Source organism: Ammodytes marinus (genome assembly GCF_949987685.1).
Source record: "Ammodytes marinus genome assembly, chromosome: 11".
In the NCBI taxonomy this organism is placed as follows: domain Eukaryota; kingdom Metazoa; phylum Chordata; class Actinopteri; order Uranoscopiformes; family Ammodytidae; genus Ammodytes; species Ammodytes marinus.
This window is the reverse complement of record NC_137215.1, coordinates 10,031,636-10,048,678: the sequence shown is the minus strand read 5'-3', so window position 1 is coordinate 10,048,678 and position 17,043 is coordinate 10,031,636. Positions and strand designations below refer to the sequence as shown.

General features: G+C 38.9%; 1 protein-coding gene across 1 annotated transcript in view; it reads left to right on the top strand.

The window, feature by feature from the left end:
- Nucleotides 1–17,043, top strand: part of fmn2a (formin 2a) — a gene marked incomplete at its 5' end in the record, with an annotated part of 39,113 nt that overhangs the window by 20,989 nt on the left and 1,081 nt on the right. The window contains 8 exons of the mRNA XM_080037024.1: nucleotides 1,141–1,232; nucleotides 1,335–1,464; nucleotides 1,658–1,804; nucleotides 2,486–2,545; nucleotides 3,223–3,343; nucleotides 5,590–5,682; nucleotides 15,182–15,233; nucleotides 16,139–16,288. Of these exons, the coding sequence (XP_079893150.1) occupies nucleotides 1,141–1,232; nucleotides 1,335–1,464; nucleotides 1,658–1,804; nucleotides 2,486–2,545; nucleotides 3,223–3,343; nucleotides 5,590–5,682; nucleotides 15,182–15,233; nucleotides 16,139–16,288 (845 nt within the window). The remainder of the gene's footprint in view (nucleotides 1–1,140; nucleotides 1,233–1,334; nucleotides 1,465–1,657; nucleotides 1,805–2,485; nucleotides 2,546–3,222; nucleotides 3,344–5,589; nucleotides 5,683–15,181; nucleotides 15,234–16,138; nucleotides 16,289–17,043) is intronic.

The following is a 17,043-nucleotide window of genomic DNA, read 5'->3' as shown; positions in this document are numbered from 1 at the left end:
ATGCCCTAACAATTCAAAGATCACACGCTAATGCCTACTTGTCCCCAATTACACCAAACACTGCTGGGCTCCACTGCTGCCCTTTGAAAAGGATCTGCTTTGTATTAAATATATTTACACTTGAAAACATCTCGAGAGAAGGCGAAGGAGAGCTTGCCCTCGTCGACAGAAGGCAGCGGTGTGTAGAATACTAATCGGGCCCTCAGTTTGTTTGATGCTGGTGTTTGAAGTTTTCAAGGATCCATGCCGAGGCCAAACCCCAGAGAGAGAGAGAGAGAGAGATTGAGAGAAATGGAGGGAGAGGCCAGACTATCGGGAATCTTTAGGGGTCTATGGGTTCTGAGAGAGAGTTTACATTTTCTTCCTGGGGATGGTTTTATTGTTTTGCCCATCTGCGTCAGACAAAATGAACATCTATTGTCTTTGCCTCTTGTGAAACGATGGGGCATTTCTGTCCGCTTTTTTTTTAATACCACCTTGTATAAAACTGTGGTCCGGAGCCTGACAGCAGCATAATAGTCTGGAATGTTGTCTTGCTGAAGGCAGCTCTTTAGCCTTTATGAAACTTGTACTGTATAGACTGACTGGTTTGAAGTGTAAAACTACACAATTTGAGAATTATTTCCGAAAGAAATGGAGAACTGAGCTGACAAAACAAACCAACCTCAAGTTCTATTTAGTCGCCGCTCTGGAGCTTTGATCAAGATTTTCATCAGTAGATGGATTTTGCCAATTGTCATGGATTTATATTTGTTAAAAATAGAAATGGCTCCTTTTCAATTCTGGCTTCTGGCCTTGTGTGACACTAGTAACACAGGGGTACTAATGATAAAAGTAAAACATTCGGTATGCTCTGTAGCTTTTTTTCTGTAGCTTCCTTTCTGTATACTTGCTTTACATTGTGGTTTGCAACATATTGGACACATATGTTATAACCCAAATCCATACGCATATAAAGAAATACACACACACACACACACACACACACACACACACACACACACACACACACGTCCCTGATTAAACCATGCACACACAATGTTTTGCTCGGCTAGTCTAAAACGTAGTTAAGGTTTCGATTTGTTTCACCTGCCGACAGTACATTTCCATATCAAATGAATCTGCATTTTCGTTTGACAGAGAGCTCAAGCTGATGAAATGGATGGCATTAAAAAGCATCTGAAATCGTCCAAAGACAAGGAGGAGGCCAAGCCACTGGACAAGCCTGAACAGTAAGAGCCCAATCTAAGCTACCTTTTCCAAGCAAATGTATTCCATGAGAGCTGTGTCATTAAACAGACGTGTTACAGAGACTGATTATGTGCTTTCATCAGGTTTCTGTTCCAGTTATCCCAAATCCCCAACTTCTCCGAGCGAGTATTCTGCATCCTGTTCCAGTCCACGTTCCATGAATGTATCACCTCAGTCCTACGCAAAGTAGAAATCCTTCAGAGAGTATGCAAGGTGAGCCATAAGGCCTTCTTCTGGTTTCATTTTTGTTTTCCGTCACTCAATTTAACCTTCACATCTTCATCTCATTTGTTTGTCTGTGTGTGTGTGTGTGTGTGTGTGTGTGTGTGTGTGTGTGTGTGTGTGTGTGTGTGTGTGTGTGTGTGTGTGTGTGTGTGTGTGTGTGTGTGTGTGTGTGTGTGTGAAGACTCTCCAGACTAGTGAGTGTGTATTGCAGGTGCTCGGCCTGGTGCTGGCATTTGGCAATTACATGAACGGAGGTAATCGGTCTCGAGGGCAGGCCGACGGTTTCTCCTTGGACATTCTGCCAAAACTCAAGGACGTTAAGAGCAGTGTGAGTCTGTGTGTCACAGGAGTTAAAGCAAACTCCACTCTCTCTTTAAAAGAGTAGACACTTAATTATGCGTTATTCACAAGGAGACTGGAAGTGTATAGACATTTGTAACAAGTAAAAGGGAAAAGCCCATGTCATTTTTTTGCGCATGCAGAAACACATGCTTTATTCTGTTAATAAAGCATGTGTTTCTGCACTAGAAAAATAAGTGACAATTATGACCTAGTATTACAGTTGTCCCAGCTATGGTCGAGTCCAGAACTGAACGTCAAAGAGTTAAATAGGAACATGCAGTACTACCAAAACGTGAGGACCATAGCTGTGCAGATTTAGAGTAGAGGCATTTCTGTTTACTGTTCTGATTCAATATCAGGACAGGCTCAGATACCCTTGCCACTGCCATATAAGGACATGGCGGTTTATGTTTTTGTGGCGGTGTACTGAGTAAGGTATCCATAACGAACATCAAACTTTCCAGCAACTTTGAGTTAGGACAGCCAGCCCAGCAACGTTTTATTTCGTCGAATTGCTCTTCCAATGTCATGATTTATCCCCAAACTATATGGCGGCTGTCTCTATACTTGTTAGACTCACGCAAATTAAAACATCCTGCTCCAATATGATTAAATTAATAAATGAAGGGAATTTGGTTTATTTATTTGGATCTTTTCTTTCTTTCAGGATAACTCCAAGAGTCTTTTGTCCTACATTGTTGCTTACTATCTAAGGCACTTTGATGAGGTATGTTTTGGTTCCTGTTTATTTGAATCACTTTTCTGTTTTAGTCTGATTTTCTTAGAAATCCTTCCAGAGCTCTCTTTTCATCTCCTCTCTTGCCAGAGGATACCATGGCTTATCCTTTATCAAATTATTTATTTTCTCTTCCATAATTTACTACAGAAACAAATCTCTCCTTTCTGGCTCTCTCTTCTAATTCCCTTTCTGTCTTTCACTCTTCTTCTCCGCACTCTTGCTCTGCCTTTGGTCTGGGTTCATTCAAACCTGTAGTCTGTTCACTGGCACCGCATCCAAAGGAGCACTAGTGTAAATAATTAGGTTCTCCAGATGAGATGAACTCAGTGTAGTGCTGCTTGCCAAAATCAACCTGCCTGACATGGCTCCAGCCCTCATAAATGGCCTTGTAGTAACTCTGTTGGAGAGAATTGAATCGTACTTTCTGCACCCAGCTTAATGGTCATTATCTGCTGTAGTTTCAGCCATATCTTCCCCTTGGATGTTTGGACTGCTGATAAGTACATGTAGGTCTCCGAAGTCTGAAGATATTTATTTCAATCTTGCCTGGTGTGTACTGAGTATATACTAGAGAGGCCCTCTCTCACTAGAGAATGATTGACTTTGACATGTGTGTGTGTGAGTGTGTTTCTTGTGCATGAACGACGTGTGTTGTGCTTTACCAGGATGCTGGCAGAGAAACGTGTGTCTACCCTATGCCCGAGCCCCAGGACCTTTTCCAAGCCTCGCAGATGAAGTTTGAAGACTTTCAAAGAGATCTGCGCAAGTTGAGGAAAGACCTCAATGGTATAGTCATCAGCCTACATTCCAAAATGTTTCCCGCTAAACCTTTCAACTTGATATTTACGACAAGCTTACCAGGTAGTCAACTTGGCGATGTATTCAGCAAAGTATGGCAGGCGTCCAATCTTGTTTAAAATACGGTCACAAATTGATGTAGCAATAAATTGTGCAGTAATCCATGCACATATCTCATAGCACAATGGAAAATAATTTTCCAAACCTGACCAGCTATGGTCATGTGCGGATCGTAGGGGCGGGTCAACAGAGAGATAGCATCTGTTTGTCATACAGACGAGCTAACCAGAAGCAGATGGGACATGTCAGATGTAGACTCCTGTTGGATCCAGTGTGCCTTCACTGTCCTCATGAAATGGGGATAAAAACATGGAGGGGACAAGGTCAGGGAACTTCCTATACCTGTCTACACTATCAAAGGCCTCACCTTGCAAGCCGCAAACCTCCAACACTCAACAATGAGACTGTTCTGAAGAGAATTTCACAATACCCCTGCATGTTTCTTTGCATGTTGCCCTGAGGGTCTTTAATATGATTCATGGATGAACTGTTTGACTTTCTTTAAAGGTGGAGTCAACGATACTGGAGAACGCTTGTTGTCAAGATCACTTTTTGTCAAAATCAGTGAATATCTCCTCACAATCTGCTACCTGAGATATTTACTGGTTTTGACGAAAAGTGATTTTGACAACAAGCATTCCCCAGAATCGTTGACTCTAGCTTTAATTTATTCATTTATTCCTTCATCCATTCATCAAACAGAGTTCCTGAACTGCTTCCCATGGATAATCTATTACATTGCTTTTTATAAAGTTTCTACTAACTAGATTTTATCTAATGAATGTATCATCAGTATTATAAGGTTACAAAAATATATTCAATGACTATCTAGCTTAAAGGCTAGAAAAAAATATTGTTAGTGTGTTTTCCAAGGCAAGCAGTTGAGATTCAGACTTTCCATTAAACTATGATAACAATTATGTTATCCCTCAATGATATCAAAACACAATAGTAAAGTTCACATGATGAGAGCATTACTTTGTGTAGTCAGCTCTTATGTTGTATTTAGGTCTTAAACATTAAGAAAACAAATACATTATGAGATTAGGAAACATATAAAAGAGGCTTATGAAAAATATCTGCGTAAGAATGAATATGTTATGTTTTTGCTTCTTCCAGACATCAGGGAAAAAGTATATAAATTGGTTGAAAAAGACAAACTAATAGGTTGAGTGAAAAAGAGTACTAATGAATGAGACAGTTGGGAAATATTCCCTTTCATTCCTCAGTCTCAAGTCTCTCAGCAGTCAGAACACTTTCCTAGGAATGAAGTGTCCACAGGTGGTAAAAAAAACTGACCTAGTATTTTTGTGCAAACATACGTGTGCACACGTGTCAGTATTTACCTGTGTATGTGTGAGTTTGTGAGCTTGCAGCTCGATCAACAATTCCCTAAACCTGGTCTGTTCTCTATCATGTTTTATGTAACTTTCCTGCAAAACCTATCAGTGACCTGATCCATGTTGCCAAATATTGTTTTTCCTTTGCCATAATGAATCTTTAGGCTGTTCATTATTTGTAATTCATAAAGATGGAGTTGCTCGCAAGGGAGATGGACTTGCGTCTGCTTCGACCCCAGTGGCAGCGGCACATGCTGGCCGTACATAAATACATCATCACATGCTATACCTGCAGACCTCAATACCCAGCGGAGGCAGCTGAATGATCTAACAGACCTAGGCTTCGATGACAGATCCTAGAGGGGGGTTCCGATAGGTAGGCGGCGCATAAATGACCTTGGCTGGTCCGAAGGACTTCAGCAAGTAGCACAGTGCAGAGCTTGCTTTGTGCCTTTTTGGTTGAGGCAGCATATGGTCTATGACTTACCACTTGCCCAGTCCCGACCTCCCTGTTCCCTAAAGCGTCTCATGGCCTCTCCACCTCTCAGGCCTTGGGCTGAGTTTGTATATCCGTTATGGTTGCAGATAGAGCGTAACGATACATTTCTCTCGGGATCAGAGCGCAGGCCTTCCTGGGTCCTGGGGGTGCTTTTTTAGTCATTACAGGTCATTATGTCTTTGCCAAGACTTATGCAGCAGATATTAATCTAAAACAAGCTCAACCAGGCTGAGGTGTACTGTAGAGTTTGGAAAAACAACACTAATGCTGAATAAGATATTATTGTTTGGAAAGGCTTCCTCCTCTCTCATCATGATCCTCTCCTGTCGTTTCAGCTTGCTCCACTGAGACGGAGAAAGTCTGCAAGTTGTCCTCTGAGGAGAACCTGCAGCCCTTTAAGGACAAGATGGACGCATTTCTCAGCCAAGGTCAGCCAGCGATTTCCAAATCAGTTAATACACATGATTGATAAGACTTAGTTTGATGTACAGGATACAATGTCAGATTCTTTATACTTCCTTCCTTTGATCATATCAAATGAAAAGACAAAAACAACAAATTAACTGATCCCACTGAAAAATGCTGTCTGTGCAGCCAAAGCCTGATATGTTATTGCACTATGCCATGGGCCTCTATTGTTGTCCAAAATCTAATGAAAACACATCTGTGAGCCACACAGTTTCATTGGGTGATGTCACATTACTTTGAACATGGACACTCCAGGGTATATTGAGTCCCATACACACTGTTATGCTGCTGTAATTACTCCAAATGTAATTGCAAGTAAATGTTTGTTTTTTAAGATGTATGTGTTCTGTAAGAACAAAGTAACTGGGACTGAGCACCACACATAGGGTAGGGTATAGAGACAAACAATGTGTTAGGTTTGGCCATTTCATGAAATTTCTTGACAATAAGAAATATTTTGAAAATCACTAGCCATATCTTTTAAATATGATAAAACAGTTGCTGATCAGTAGGTTAACATATGGTTTGCTCATCTGTGTCACTGTCACAGGGTGTAGACAAGGAGTTAAATGTTATAAGGACAAATAATGTATCCCTCCCGATTCAAAACGTATTCTGTGCTGCTGGTATACCCTTGGCATATCTAAGCTGAAAATGCATCTGTGGTGTGAGAGTATGTGAAGCAGCTCATCAATCAAAATGATTGAAGTCGTCTATGTCTGCAAACACATTTCCAAATCTGTTTCATACTGTTTTCTGCTTGATATACACACACACAATCTCACACAAGGGCTAACTCACTGTTGTTTCCATAGGGATGTCTGTTTACTCTAGCGTGTATTGAATAACTCACAGCTATTTTTTCAAGTACTGTATGCCTTTCTCCTTGGACAGATTATTGCTGCACTTGGTAGCTTGCTCTTTTATCTTGGTCTTTGCTGTATAAACCATAGTAGGGGAGAACGGGGGAATGTGAGCCATCGGGTAATGTGAGACACCCCCTGTATCTAGGCAATGGAACACATTTTTGGTGATGTGAGATATATGTTTTCAAGCCCCTCTCATTTCCCCTTGGCCATGAAAGAGAGGACCTCATGGTGATGTTGTAAGCGTGTTTTTTTCACAAAAATTTATTTTTTGCATGTAAAAGTACATTTTCTTTCTGTCAACTTAATCGATTGTTGTGCCAAAGCAAATTGATTCAAGAAGAACAACTTCTATCATACATGTTGATGAACTACCAACATATGAAACCATGTTATGATGATAAATGAAGATTAGCCTGATTTGCTGAGAGAGGTAGTTTTTTCTCAAATTGTGGCAGTGGGGTAAAGTGAGACAAATGCTTTGGGGTAAAGTGAGATAGTGTCTGTGCCCACTTTTAATGAATCCATTATATTTGAGGTAGCAAGGAGACAAGTTTGAATAACACAAAAGACAATGTGGGCTGGAGGTGGGTGTTGATGGTTGAAGGGGTGTCAGCAAGGGCATGGTTTGGCACGTATTTATGTGGTAGACAGGAGAGTGACCTTTAACACCAATAGATTCAATGAATGATCCCAATAAAACAAATGCAGAAAAATATTAATCAAAGACTCAAAAGATGGAAAATGACAGCTGGGTCTAGTCCTGTGTTCTGAGTCCCAGGCTGTTCTAGTTGGTTCTGATTGTTCTTTTCTCTGACCCCCAGACACTAGCTGGCTCTAAGGTTCCTGTGTTCTGACCCCCAGACTGTGTTTTAATCTAACTGGTTATATCTGTCATTTGAATGTTAATTATTGAATATGAATTATATGGTGTATTTGATCAGAGTTACTTTCAAGTGTTTAGAATTGTTTTTTCTTAATTGACCAAACCCCATGATTCTGTTACTCGTCCGACATTAGTTTTGGAATATTTGGTTTTCAAGCTAGCTGTCAGGATTGTAACTGTTACAAGATTTGTTGTTATGGTAGTTTCAGAGTGGAAAAAGTAACTTGATCAGTTTACCCCCTTGATTTCTCTGGTCTGTCTCAGTTTACCCCACAGCTGGGGTAAAGTGAGACACAAGACAACTTTTGGTAACACTTTATAATAAGGTACACAAAATTGTAGTAGCTACTACATACCTACTACATAGTTTTTTTTTTTTTGTGCTACCTATGTGTTAGGTAGCACAAAAAAAAAACCCCTATGTAGTAGGTAGCACATAGGGTTTTTTTTTTTTTGTGCTACCTATGTGTTAGGTAGCACAAAAAAAAAAAACCCCTATGTGTTACCTACTACATAGTTTTTTTTTTTGCGCTACCTATGTGTTAGGTAGCACAAAAAAAAAACCCTATGTGTTAGGTAGCACATAGTTTTTTTTTTGTGCTACCTATGTGTTAGGTAGCACAAAAAAAAAACCCTATGTGTTACCTACTACATAGTTTTTTTTTTGCGCTACCTATGTGTTAGGTAGCACAAAAAAAAAAACCCCTATGTGTTAGGTAGCACATAGGGTTTTTTTTTTGTGCTACCTATGTGTTAGGTAGCACAAAAAAAAAACCCCTATGTGTTACCTACTACATAGTTTTTTTTTTTTGCGCTACCTATGTGTTAGGTAGCACAAAAAAAAAAACCCTATGTGTTAGGTAGCACATAGGGGTTTTTCTTTTTGTGCTACCTATGTGTTAGGTAGCACAAAAAAAAACCCCTATGTGTTAGGTAGCACATAGGGTTTTTTTTTTGTGCTACCTATGTGTTAGGTAGCACAAAAAAAAAACCTATGTGTTACCTACTACATAGTTTTTTTTTTTTGCGCTACCTATGTGTTAGGTAGCACAAAAAAAAAAACCCCTATGTGTTAGGTAGCACATAGGGGTTTTTTTTTGTGCTACCTATGTGTTAGGTAGCACAAAAAAAAAAACCCTATGTGTTACCTACTACATAGTTTTTTTTTTTTGCGCTACCTATGTGTTAGGTAGCACAAAAAAAAAACCCTATGTGTTACCTACTACATAGTTTTTTTTTTTTTGCGCTACCTATGTGTTAGGTAGCACAAAAAAAAAAAACCTTATGTGTTACCTACTACATAGTTTTTTTTTTTTTGCGCTACCTATGTGTTAGGTAGCACAAAAAAAAACCCTATGTGTTACCTACTACATGGTTTTTTTTTTTTGCGCTACCTATGTGTTAGGTAGCACAAAAAAAAAAACCTTATGTGTTACCTACTACATAGTTTTTTTTTTGTGCTACCTATGTGTTAGGTAGCACAAAAAAAAACCCCTATGTGTTAGGTAGCACATAGGGGTTTTTCTTTTTGTGCTACCTATGTGTTAGGTAGCACAAAAAAAAAAACCCTATGTAGTAGGTAGCACATAGGGGTTTTTTTTTTTATGTGCTACCTATGTGTTAGGTAGCACAAAAAAAAAAACCCTATGTGTTACCTACTACATAGTTTTTTTTTTTGCGCTACCTATGTGTTAGGTAGCACAAAAAAAAACCCTATGTGTTAGGTAGCACATAGGGGTTTTTTTTTTGTGCTACCTATGTGTTAGGTAGCACAAAAAAAAAACCTATGTGTTACCTACTACATAGTTTTTTTTTTTTGCGCTACCTATGTGTTAGGTAGCACAAAAAAAAACCCCCTATGTGTTAGGTAGCACATAGGGGTTTTTTTTTGTGCTACCTATGTGTTAGGTAGCACAAAAAAAAAAACCCTATGTGTTACCTACTACATAGTTTTTTTTTTTTGCGCTACCTATGTGTTAGGTAGCACAAAAAAAAAACCCCTATGTGTTAGGTAGCACATAGGGGTTTTTTTTTTTGCGCTACCTATGTGTTAGGTAGCACAAAAAAAAAAACCCCTATGTGTTAGGTAGCACATAGGGGTTTTTTTTTTGTGCTACCTATGTGTTAGGTAGCACAAAAAAAAAACCCTATGTGTTACCTACTACATAGTTTTTTTTTTTTGCGCTACCTATGTGTTAGGTAGCACAAAAAAAAAACCCCTATGTGTTAGGTAGCACATAGGGGTTTTTCTTTTTGTGCTACCTATGTGTTAGGTAGCACAAAAAAAAAAACCCTATGTGTTAGGTAGCACATAGGGGTTTTTTTTTGTGCTACCTATGTGTTAGGTAGCACAAAAAAAAACCCTATGTGTTACCTACTACATAGTTTTTTTTTTTTTGCGCTACCTATGTGTTAGGTAGCACAAAAAAAAAACCTTATGTGTTACCTACTACATAGTTTTTTTTTTTGCGCTACCTATGTGTTAGGTAGCACAAAAAAAAAAAACCCTATGTGTTACCTACTACATAGTTTTTTTTTTTTGCGCTACCTATGTGTTAGGTAGCACAAAAAAAAAAACCTTATGTGTTACCTACTACATAGTTTTTTTTTTTTGTGCTACCTATGTGTTAGGTAGCACAAAAAAAAACCCCTATGTGTTAGGTAGCACATAGGGGTTTTTCTTTTTGTGCTACCTATGTGTTAGGTAGCACAAAAAAAAAAAACCCTATGTAGTAGGTAGCACATAGGGTTTTTTTTTTTTGTGCTACCTATGTGTTAGGTAGCACAAAAAAAAAAAACCCTATGTGTTACCTACTACATAGTTTTTTTTTTTTGCGCTACCTATGTGTTAGGTAGCACAAAAAAAAAACCCTATGTGTTAGGTAGCACATAGGGGTTTTTTTTTTGTGCTACCTATGTGTTAGGTAGCACAAAAAAAAAAACCCTATGTGTTACCTACTACATAGTTTTTTTTTTTTGCGCTACCTATGTGTTAGGTAGCACAACAAAAAAAAACCCTATGTGTTAGGTAGCACATAGGGTTTTTTTTTTTGTGCTACCTATGTGTTAGGTAGCACAAAAAAAAACCCCCCTATGTGTTACCTACTACATAGTTTTTTTTTTTTGCGCTACCTATGTGTTAGGTAGCACAAAAAAAAAACCCTATGTGTTAGGTAGCACATAGGGGTTTTTCTTTTTGTGCTACCTATGTGTTAGGTAGCACAAAAAAAAAACCCTATGTGTTAGGTAGCACATAGGGTTTTTTTTTTTGTGCTACCTATGTGTTAGGTAGCACAAAAAAAAAACCCTATGTGTTACCTACTACATAGTTTTTTTTTTTTTGCGCTACCTATGTGTTAGGTAGCACAAAAAAAAAAAACCTTATGTGTTACCTACTACATAGTTTTTTTTTTTTGCGCTACCTATGTGTTAGGTAGCACAAAAAAAAACCCTATGTGTTACCTACTACATAGTTTTTTTTTTTTGCGCTACCTATGTGTTAGGTAGCACAAAAAAAAAAAACCTTATGTGTTACCTACTACATAGTTTTTTTTTTGCGCTACCTATGTGTTAGGTAGCACAAAAAAAAAAAACCTTATGTGTTACCTACTACATAGTTTTTTTTTTTTGCGCTACCTATGTGTTAGGTAGCGCAAAAAAAAAAAACTATGTAGTAGGTAACACATAGGGGTTTTTTTTTTGTGCTACCTAACACATAGGTAGCACAAAAAAAAAAAACTATGTAGTAGGTAACACATAGGTTTTTTTTCTTTTGTGCTACCTAACACATAGGTAGCACAAAAAAAAAAACCCTATGTGCTACCTAACACATAGGGTTTTTTTTTTGTGCTACCTAACACATAGGTAGCGCAAAAAAAAAAACTATGTAGTAGGTAACACATAGGGTTTTTTTTTTTGTGCTACCTAACACATAGGTAGCACAAAAAAAAAACCCTATGTGCTACCTAACACATAGGGTTTTTTTTTTTGTGCTACCTAACACATAGGTAGCGCAAAAAAAAAAACTATGTAGTAGGTAACACATAGGGTTTTTTTTTTGTGCTACCTAACACATAGGTAGCACAAAAAAAAAAAAACTATGTAGTAGGTATGTAGTAGCTACTACAATTTTGTGTACCTTATTATAAAGTGTTACCCAACTTTTTTTAAAACAATCATATTTTCACTGCCCTTTGTCATGAATAAATTCTGCTAATGCCCTTTTCTAGGAAACATCCTGAAGTAATGGGAAATTTGACTGATAAATCATTTTAGCTCCCTTAGAGGGAAGCAAATGTAAAAAGTGTCTCACATTACCCCGTTCTCCCCCATATATTTTCCTGCCTCGAAAGAAGATTCAAGATGGCCAAAATTGAAGCTGTCAGGTAGCCTGTTTTATTTACCGCAGAGAACAGCACTGGATGTCATGTTTGGCACATTATCCCCTTTACTTAGCACTTTGGATGACATGATGTGTTTGTTTACTGTATCTACTTTTTTCCCCTAAGCTGCTGCCTCCCTTCAGTCCGCTCTTTTTCTAAAAAACAAGCTTCTTTTTTCCCCTGTCATAGGAAAGACAGTGATTTCTTAAGCACTGAGTTGCCTCCCTGAACTCATCCCTCTTTCTATCACTCCTTCACTCCCTTTACAAATTAAAATAACCCTTCAAAGTGAGATGTTTACTAAGAGGGCTGTTAAAGCAATGATGATGAATTTATTGTAAATGCTGAACATTTCCTCTTCGACTGACCTGGAGTCTAAAGTCATGCTAGCCTCTTTAAGGCTGTATACACAGCTGTGCTTTGATCTGATTGCTAAAGCGTCAGCATGCTAATGCTCACAATGATTTTAGCAGGTTTAATATTTACCAAGTTCACCATCTTAGTTTTCCGTGTTTGTATGGTAACATTAGCTTATTAGCACAAAACACAAAGAACAGCTGGTGATAAAAAGTATTTTATGTTTTTATATTTTCATAAACCAACATATTGGACAAACGAATCATGCATTTGACGTGATGAAGAGGATCACCAAACAGGATTTTTTTTGCAGCTAATATCATTGCAGTCCATCTAGTACATAGATGTTGACAACAACCTCATGGATGGAACCTCATAGATTAAAATCTTTGGTCCATTCTATCAATATTATTTAGCAGGAAAATGAAAAATGTCAAGTACTTGAGATGCTACATTAGAGGGGGTTGGCCTAGTCATGAGCAATTCACTCGCTGGGAACAATAAATATCATGGCAATCCAGTCAATAGTTTTTAAAATATTTCAATCTAGACCAAAGTGGTGACTTGAAAAACCAAACCTTGCCATCTACTGTGCCATAATGCTAGTATTTTGGAGACACCAAAGCAACTAAATACATAAATGGATCTTAATTTCTAAAGGAGCCTAAAAGCTACTACTACATTACTGTTCTAGATACTGTTACGGTAAAATCCACTGAGAATGTAGTCGTGTTTATCCATCATGTCCACCAGATGTCATACAGTCACGATTTTCCCTCCATAATCTGACATCTAGAGTACAACAACATTGCTATATTGTGGTCCACTTCAAAGGTGTAATACTTAGTTTGTTATGCTTGTTTTAGCATTACATGCCAAATGTCATTCTTTGCGTAGCATTGGCTTTCACCCTGGCTACATTCACTTGACTGTGACCAATCTTTCTGAAGGAACAGGCTCACAGGCCCTTCTTCCAACTGCTTTTGTATTTCAGATGAGAGTATAATATATAGCATATGTTCTGCCGTGGTAATGCTCACTGTCCATTTTAAAAGAAGTCTGCAGATGAAAGCATCTCTCCCATTTCCACATCTCCCCCTCTCCTTTCCTCTTTCTCTCTGTTGCTCTCTGTATTTGAGAGGAATATGGGAGCCTTCTCTGTCTCTCTTTGATGCAAATGATGAGGTTTTTCCTCTGAAAGCAGAATGTAAGCACCGTAACATGGACATGTGACTCGGAAGGCCCCAGACGGGATTCTTGGGGTTCCTCCACTGCGGCAGTAAAAAAAAATAAAAAATAAGCACAACAGCCAAATGTCTTATTTTTGTTATTTCTGTAATTTCTAAAAAGCCCGGGGTTAAACTGTTTCTGGCTCCACAGTTTAAACCGCTTTTGTTTATTTTCTGACCATGAAACTAACCACAGAATAACAGTGGGAGCGGACTTGTTGGAGCTCGGCTGTTTGGTCTAGCTCGATTTTCCCCGCTCGCTTCACAAATTCTCATGCATGCAGGCCTTTGATGGAGTCACTGTGACTAGCGAGGGAACGCTGGCCATGTGATAATGTGTTTCTGATGGACATGAAGATTAGCAAGGCCGATGTCAAACTCGCCCCTCCCTTTTCCAGCGTCTACAACGTTTGCTGTTTAGGATGTCGCATCTTGCAGACCAGTGTGGTTAAAATGAACATCAAACCACAGTATTTCACGTTTATGTATGCCATGTTATGGTAAATTCACATTACCAAAGACATGTTTATGTTTATAATGAGGAGCCACATGGTTCAACAGAACTGACATCTTTAAATAATGTTCCTTGAATTGTTTTCTTCTTGTATTGAGTTGAAAATACAATGTTTATCAATCTAGCCATTCCTGTCCCACCAACACATTGTCTTTATATCATTACAAAAACACAAAGTAGACAAGAGTTCAATAATATTGAATTGTTCAGGGTCAATGAAATATGTATCACTCATAACAGAATATTCCAAGTCAGTGTTATAGTAAATTGAATAAAGTAACATCCCAAAAAATCGTTACTGAAAAAACATAGTCCTGACATTAAAATGCTTCTCGTAAGCCCCTTTCATGCTATATATCAAGTTGTCATCATTTGTTGATGAGCCGTCAGCAGAGGGAGACACCATTGTTGGCTACAGAGTGATTTAGGGCTGCTAAATGATAAAGCATAGTGCCGGTCTCAGCGGGTTTGTCTGAGATCTTTTGGAAGTTTCTTTGGCTTCAATTACACGTAGCAACCAGATATTCTCGGGATAAGAACAGCACACAGAGTTTGTGCCAGGAAAGATTCTCTGTCCCATTCACTGTCATGTCTTTCTTTCTTTTTTTAAACATGGAGGAGGCTGTTGGTCATTTCTGATCATTTGACAGTATACGGCAGCAACAGCTTACAGGTTATAGACCCAAAGGGGACAACGCAGCTGTTTGGGAGATCATTTAACGTGCAATCTTTTGACAGTGTCACATTTCACTGCTGTTCTCTTATATCACAACACAGTCAAAATGATCCGGATGGCCCACAGAGATAAAAGTTGTGGCCTGCTGGAAATATCTCCTAATGTGTACCATGGTGTCCTGTCCAACTCCCAGCTTGCTTCTCCTCTGGCTGTCTCCCTGTTACTCCCTCACACCTCTCACACACTTACACAGCAATCTGTCTCCATTGGAAGGGAACCCCGCACAAAGAAGCACTTGTCCCGCGATCTGCAGCGCTCATTTGTCAGTTGTGCAACAGCAGACAACCAGACACTTAATAATCTGGTGGCACCGCTCTGACCTTGGAGATGACTGTTGGTCTAAGTAATGGTGACATACGGAAACTCCTATGTACAAGTTGCGGTGCAGGTGAAAGATGTATTTTCAAATGCGACAGGAAATCCTTTATCTGTCCTGGTAACACTGATCTAATCCTGTATTTACTCATCCACTGCTCTTTTACTTTACAGCCAAAACTGAACTGGAAACACAAGAGAGCCAGCTGGAAGACACTCAAAAGACGTAAGAGCTTTTTCTGTATCTTTTAAAATACTAATTTTCCTGCAGCTTCTTCACCTGCAAAAATAGTTGCAATCCCCCTCTGTTCATAATAGTGATCGCAGAAAAACGCGACAAAGAATTTTCCAATACAATACAATTTGAAGTGATATATTCTCACTGCCGTGAAGAAATATAATCTCGCTGCTTTGTCAATATTTAGGACTTCTTCTGTTACATGGAAGGTGCAGGCCATCATGCCAGGCCGTCAGTAGACGGGAGGCCCCCTGTGCGGTGTCTGTGTTGTTTATCTAAGCGGAGCGAGAGTAGACAGCCTTGGCTCCAGGCTTCTGTTACTGCTGGCTAGGAATGTGTTCCTATAGCACACTCCAAACAAAGAGACCCTAACCTGTCCACTGTATTGATCCACTGCAAATGGCCACCACATATAACACTTTAACATGTGTCATCCGCTGCCATACGCATGCTTTCTTTCCGCTAGATCTGTCTTTGTCTGCTCTGTCTTTTCCCCACTCATGCTTACATATACTGTGTGCAGAATGTATGGGCATATTTACACAAACACGCATAGAGGCCTATGCACACCAGGGAGAGGGGTGACGTGGGCAAACATTTTAAATTAGATGCATAAGATTTTCTTATAGTCCTGGAAATTAATCTGTTGGGGTGATTATGTTGCTTTAGTGGCAGCAATTCCATTCTGTGTTCCCTGTCATCATTGGTTTGAGTGTTATTAATGTTACTCTACTATGAAACCTCTGAAAGAGCATATTATTTCAAGATCAACTTTCATATTGTGCATATTTGCTTAGCACAGTCAGGTTTCACAACAATGGGGCATAGCTTTCTGTAATCTCATGTTGTAATAGTTTGGTCTTTAAATAATGTTTTTTGTTCTCTGTCCTCAGCTTCTTGGAGTTGAGCGTGTCTTTCTCAGTAAAACCCAAGGCCGGAGAGAAAGAGGCATCTCCAAACACTTTCTTCTCCATTTGGCATGAGTTTTCCACTGATTTCAAAGACCATTGGAAGAAGCAGAACAAACTGATGTTACAGGAACGGTGAGAAAGTGATGGAAAGAAAGGTGTCCCGTTTCAGAATGTGACATTTCACAGATGCTAAAATGAAAACCTGGCTGCTAAGGTATCAATGTCCTGTCATAAAAAAAAAAATCTGTGTCTTTGGGAAGGTTACACAACTTTCCGACCTTTAAAATGTCATTACAGATACACCGATGTGTCTACATTTAGAATGTTCCTCAAGCGTAACTTCCCAAACCATTAATAAATTGCAGGACATCTCGTGTTCACTGAAGATCCTATCAGATTCATTCAGATTCATGAAGGGAAAAGAGGTTAAGTGACCCAAATCTTTGCCCTCACCCCAGTAATGAAAAGAACACATGCAGCATCCAGTTGGCTTCCAGTGGTTTGATGAGTACAAAGATAGTGTTGCATATGTCAACAAAAAGCTAATTGGTCCATTATGCCAAATGGAGATTACAATGTGATATGTATTTGTAAGAAAATCAAAATGTCACAAGATTTGCTTGCTCAGTAGAAAAGAATCAAAACAAACTTGAAAGCATTAAATCTTTGCCCTTTGCCGTAGGCCATAATCCCTGGTCTCTTTCTGCGGGTTTTCCTTTTAGACTCCAGTGAAACTTTATATACTTGTGTATGTATATATAATAATCCTCAGGTGCAAACATGCAACTCTGGCCCACACAGTATCAATGCAGTGAGAAATGCCAAGATGCATGTCTGTTGGTTTAAACTGTTCTATTCACTCACTAGCGTTCTCCATGCAGTAGTAA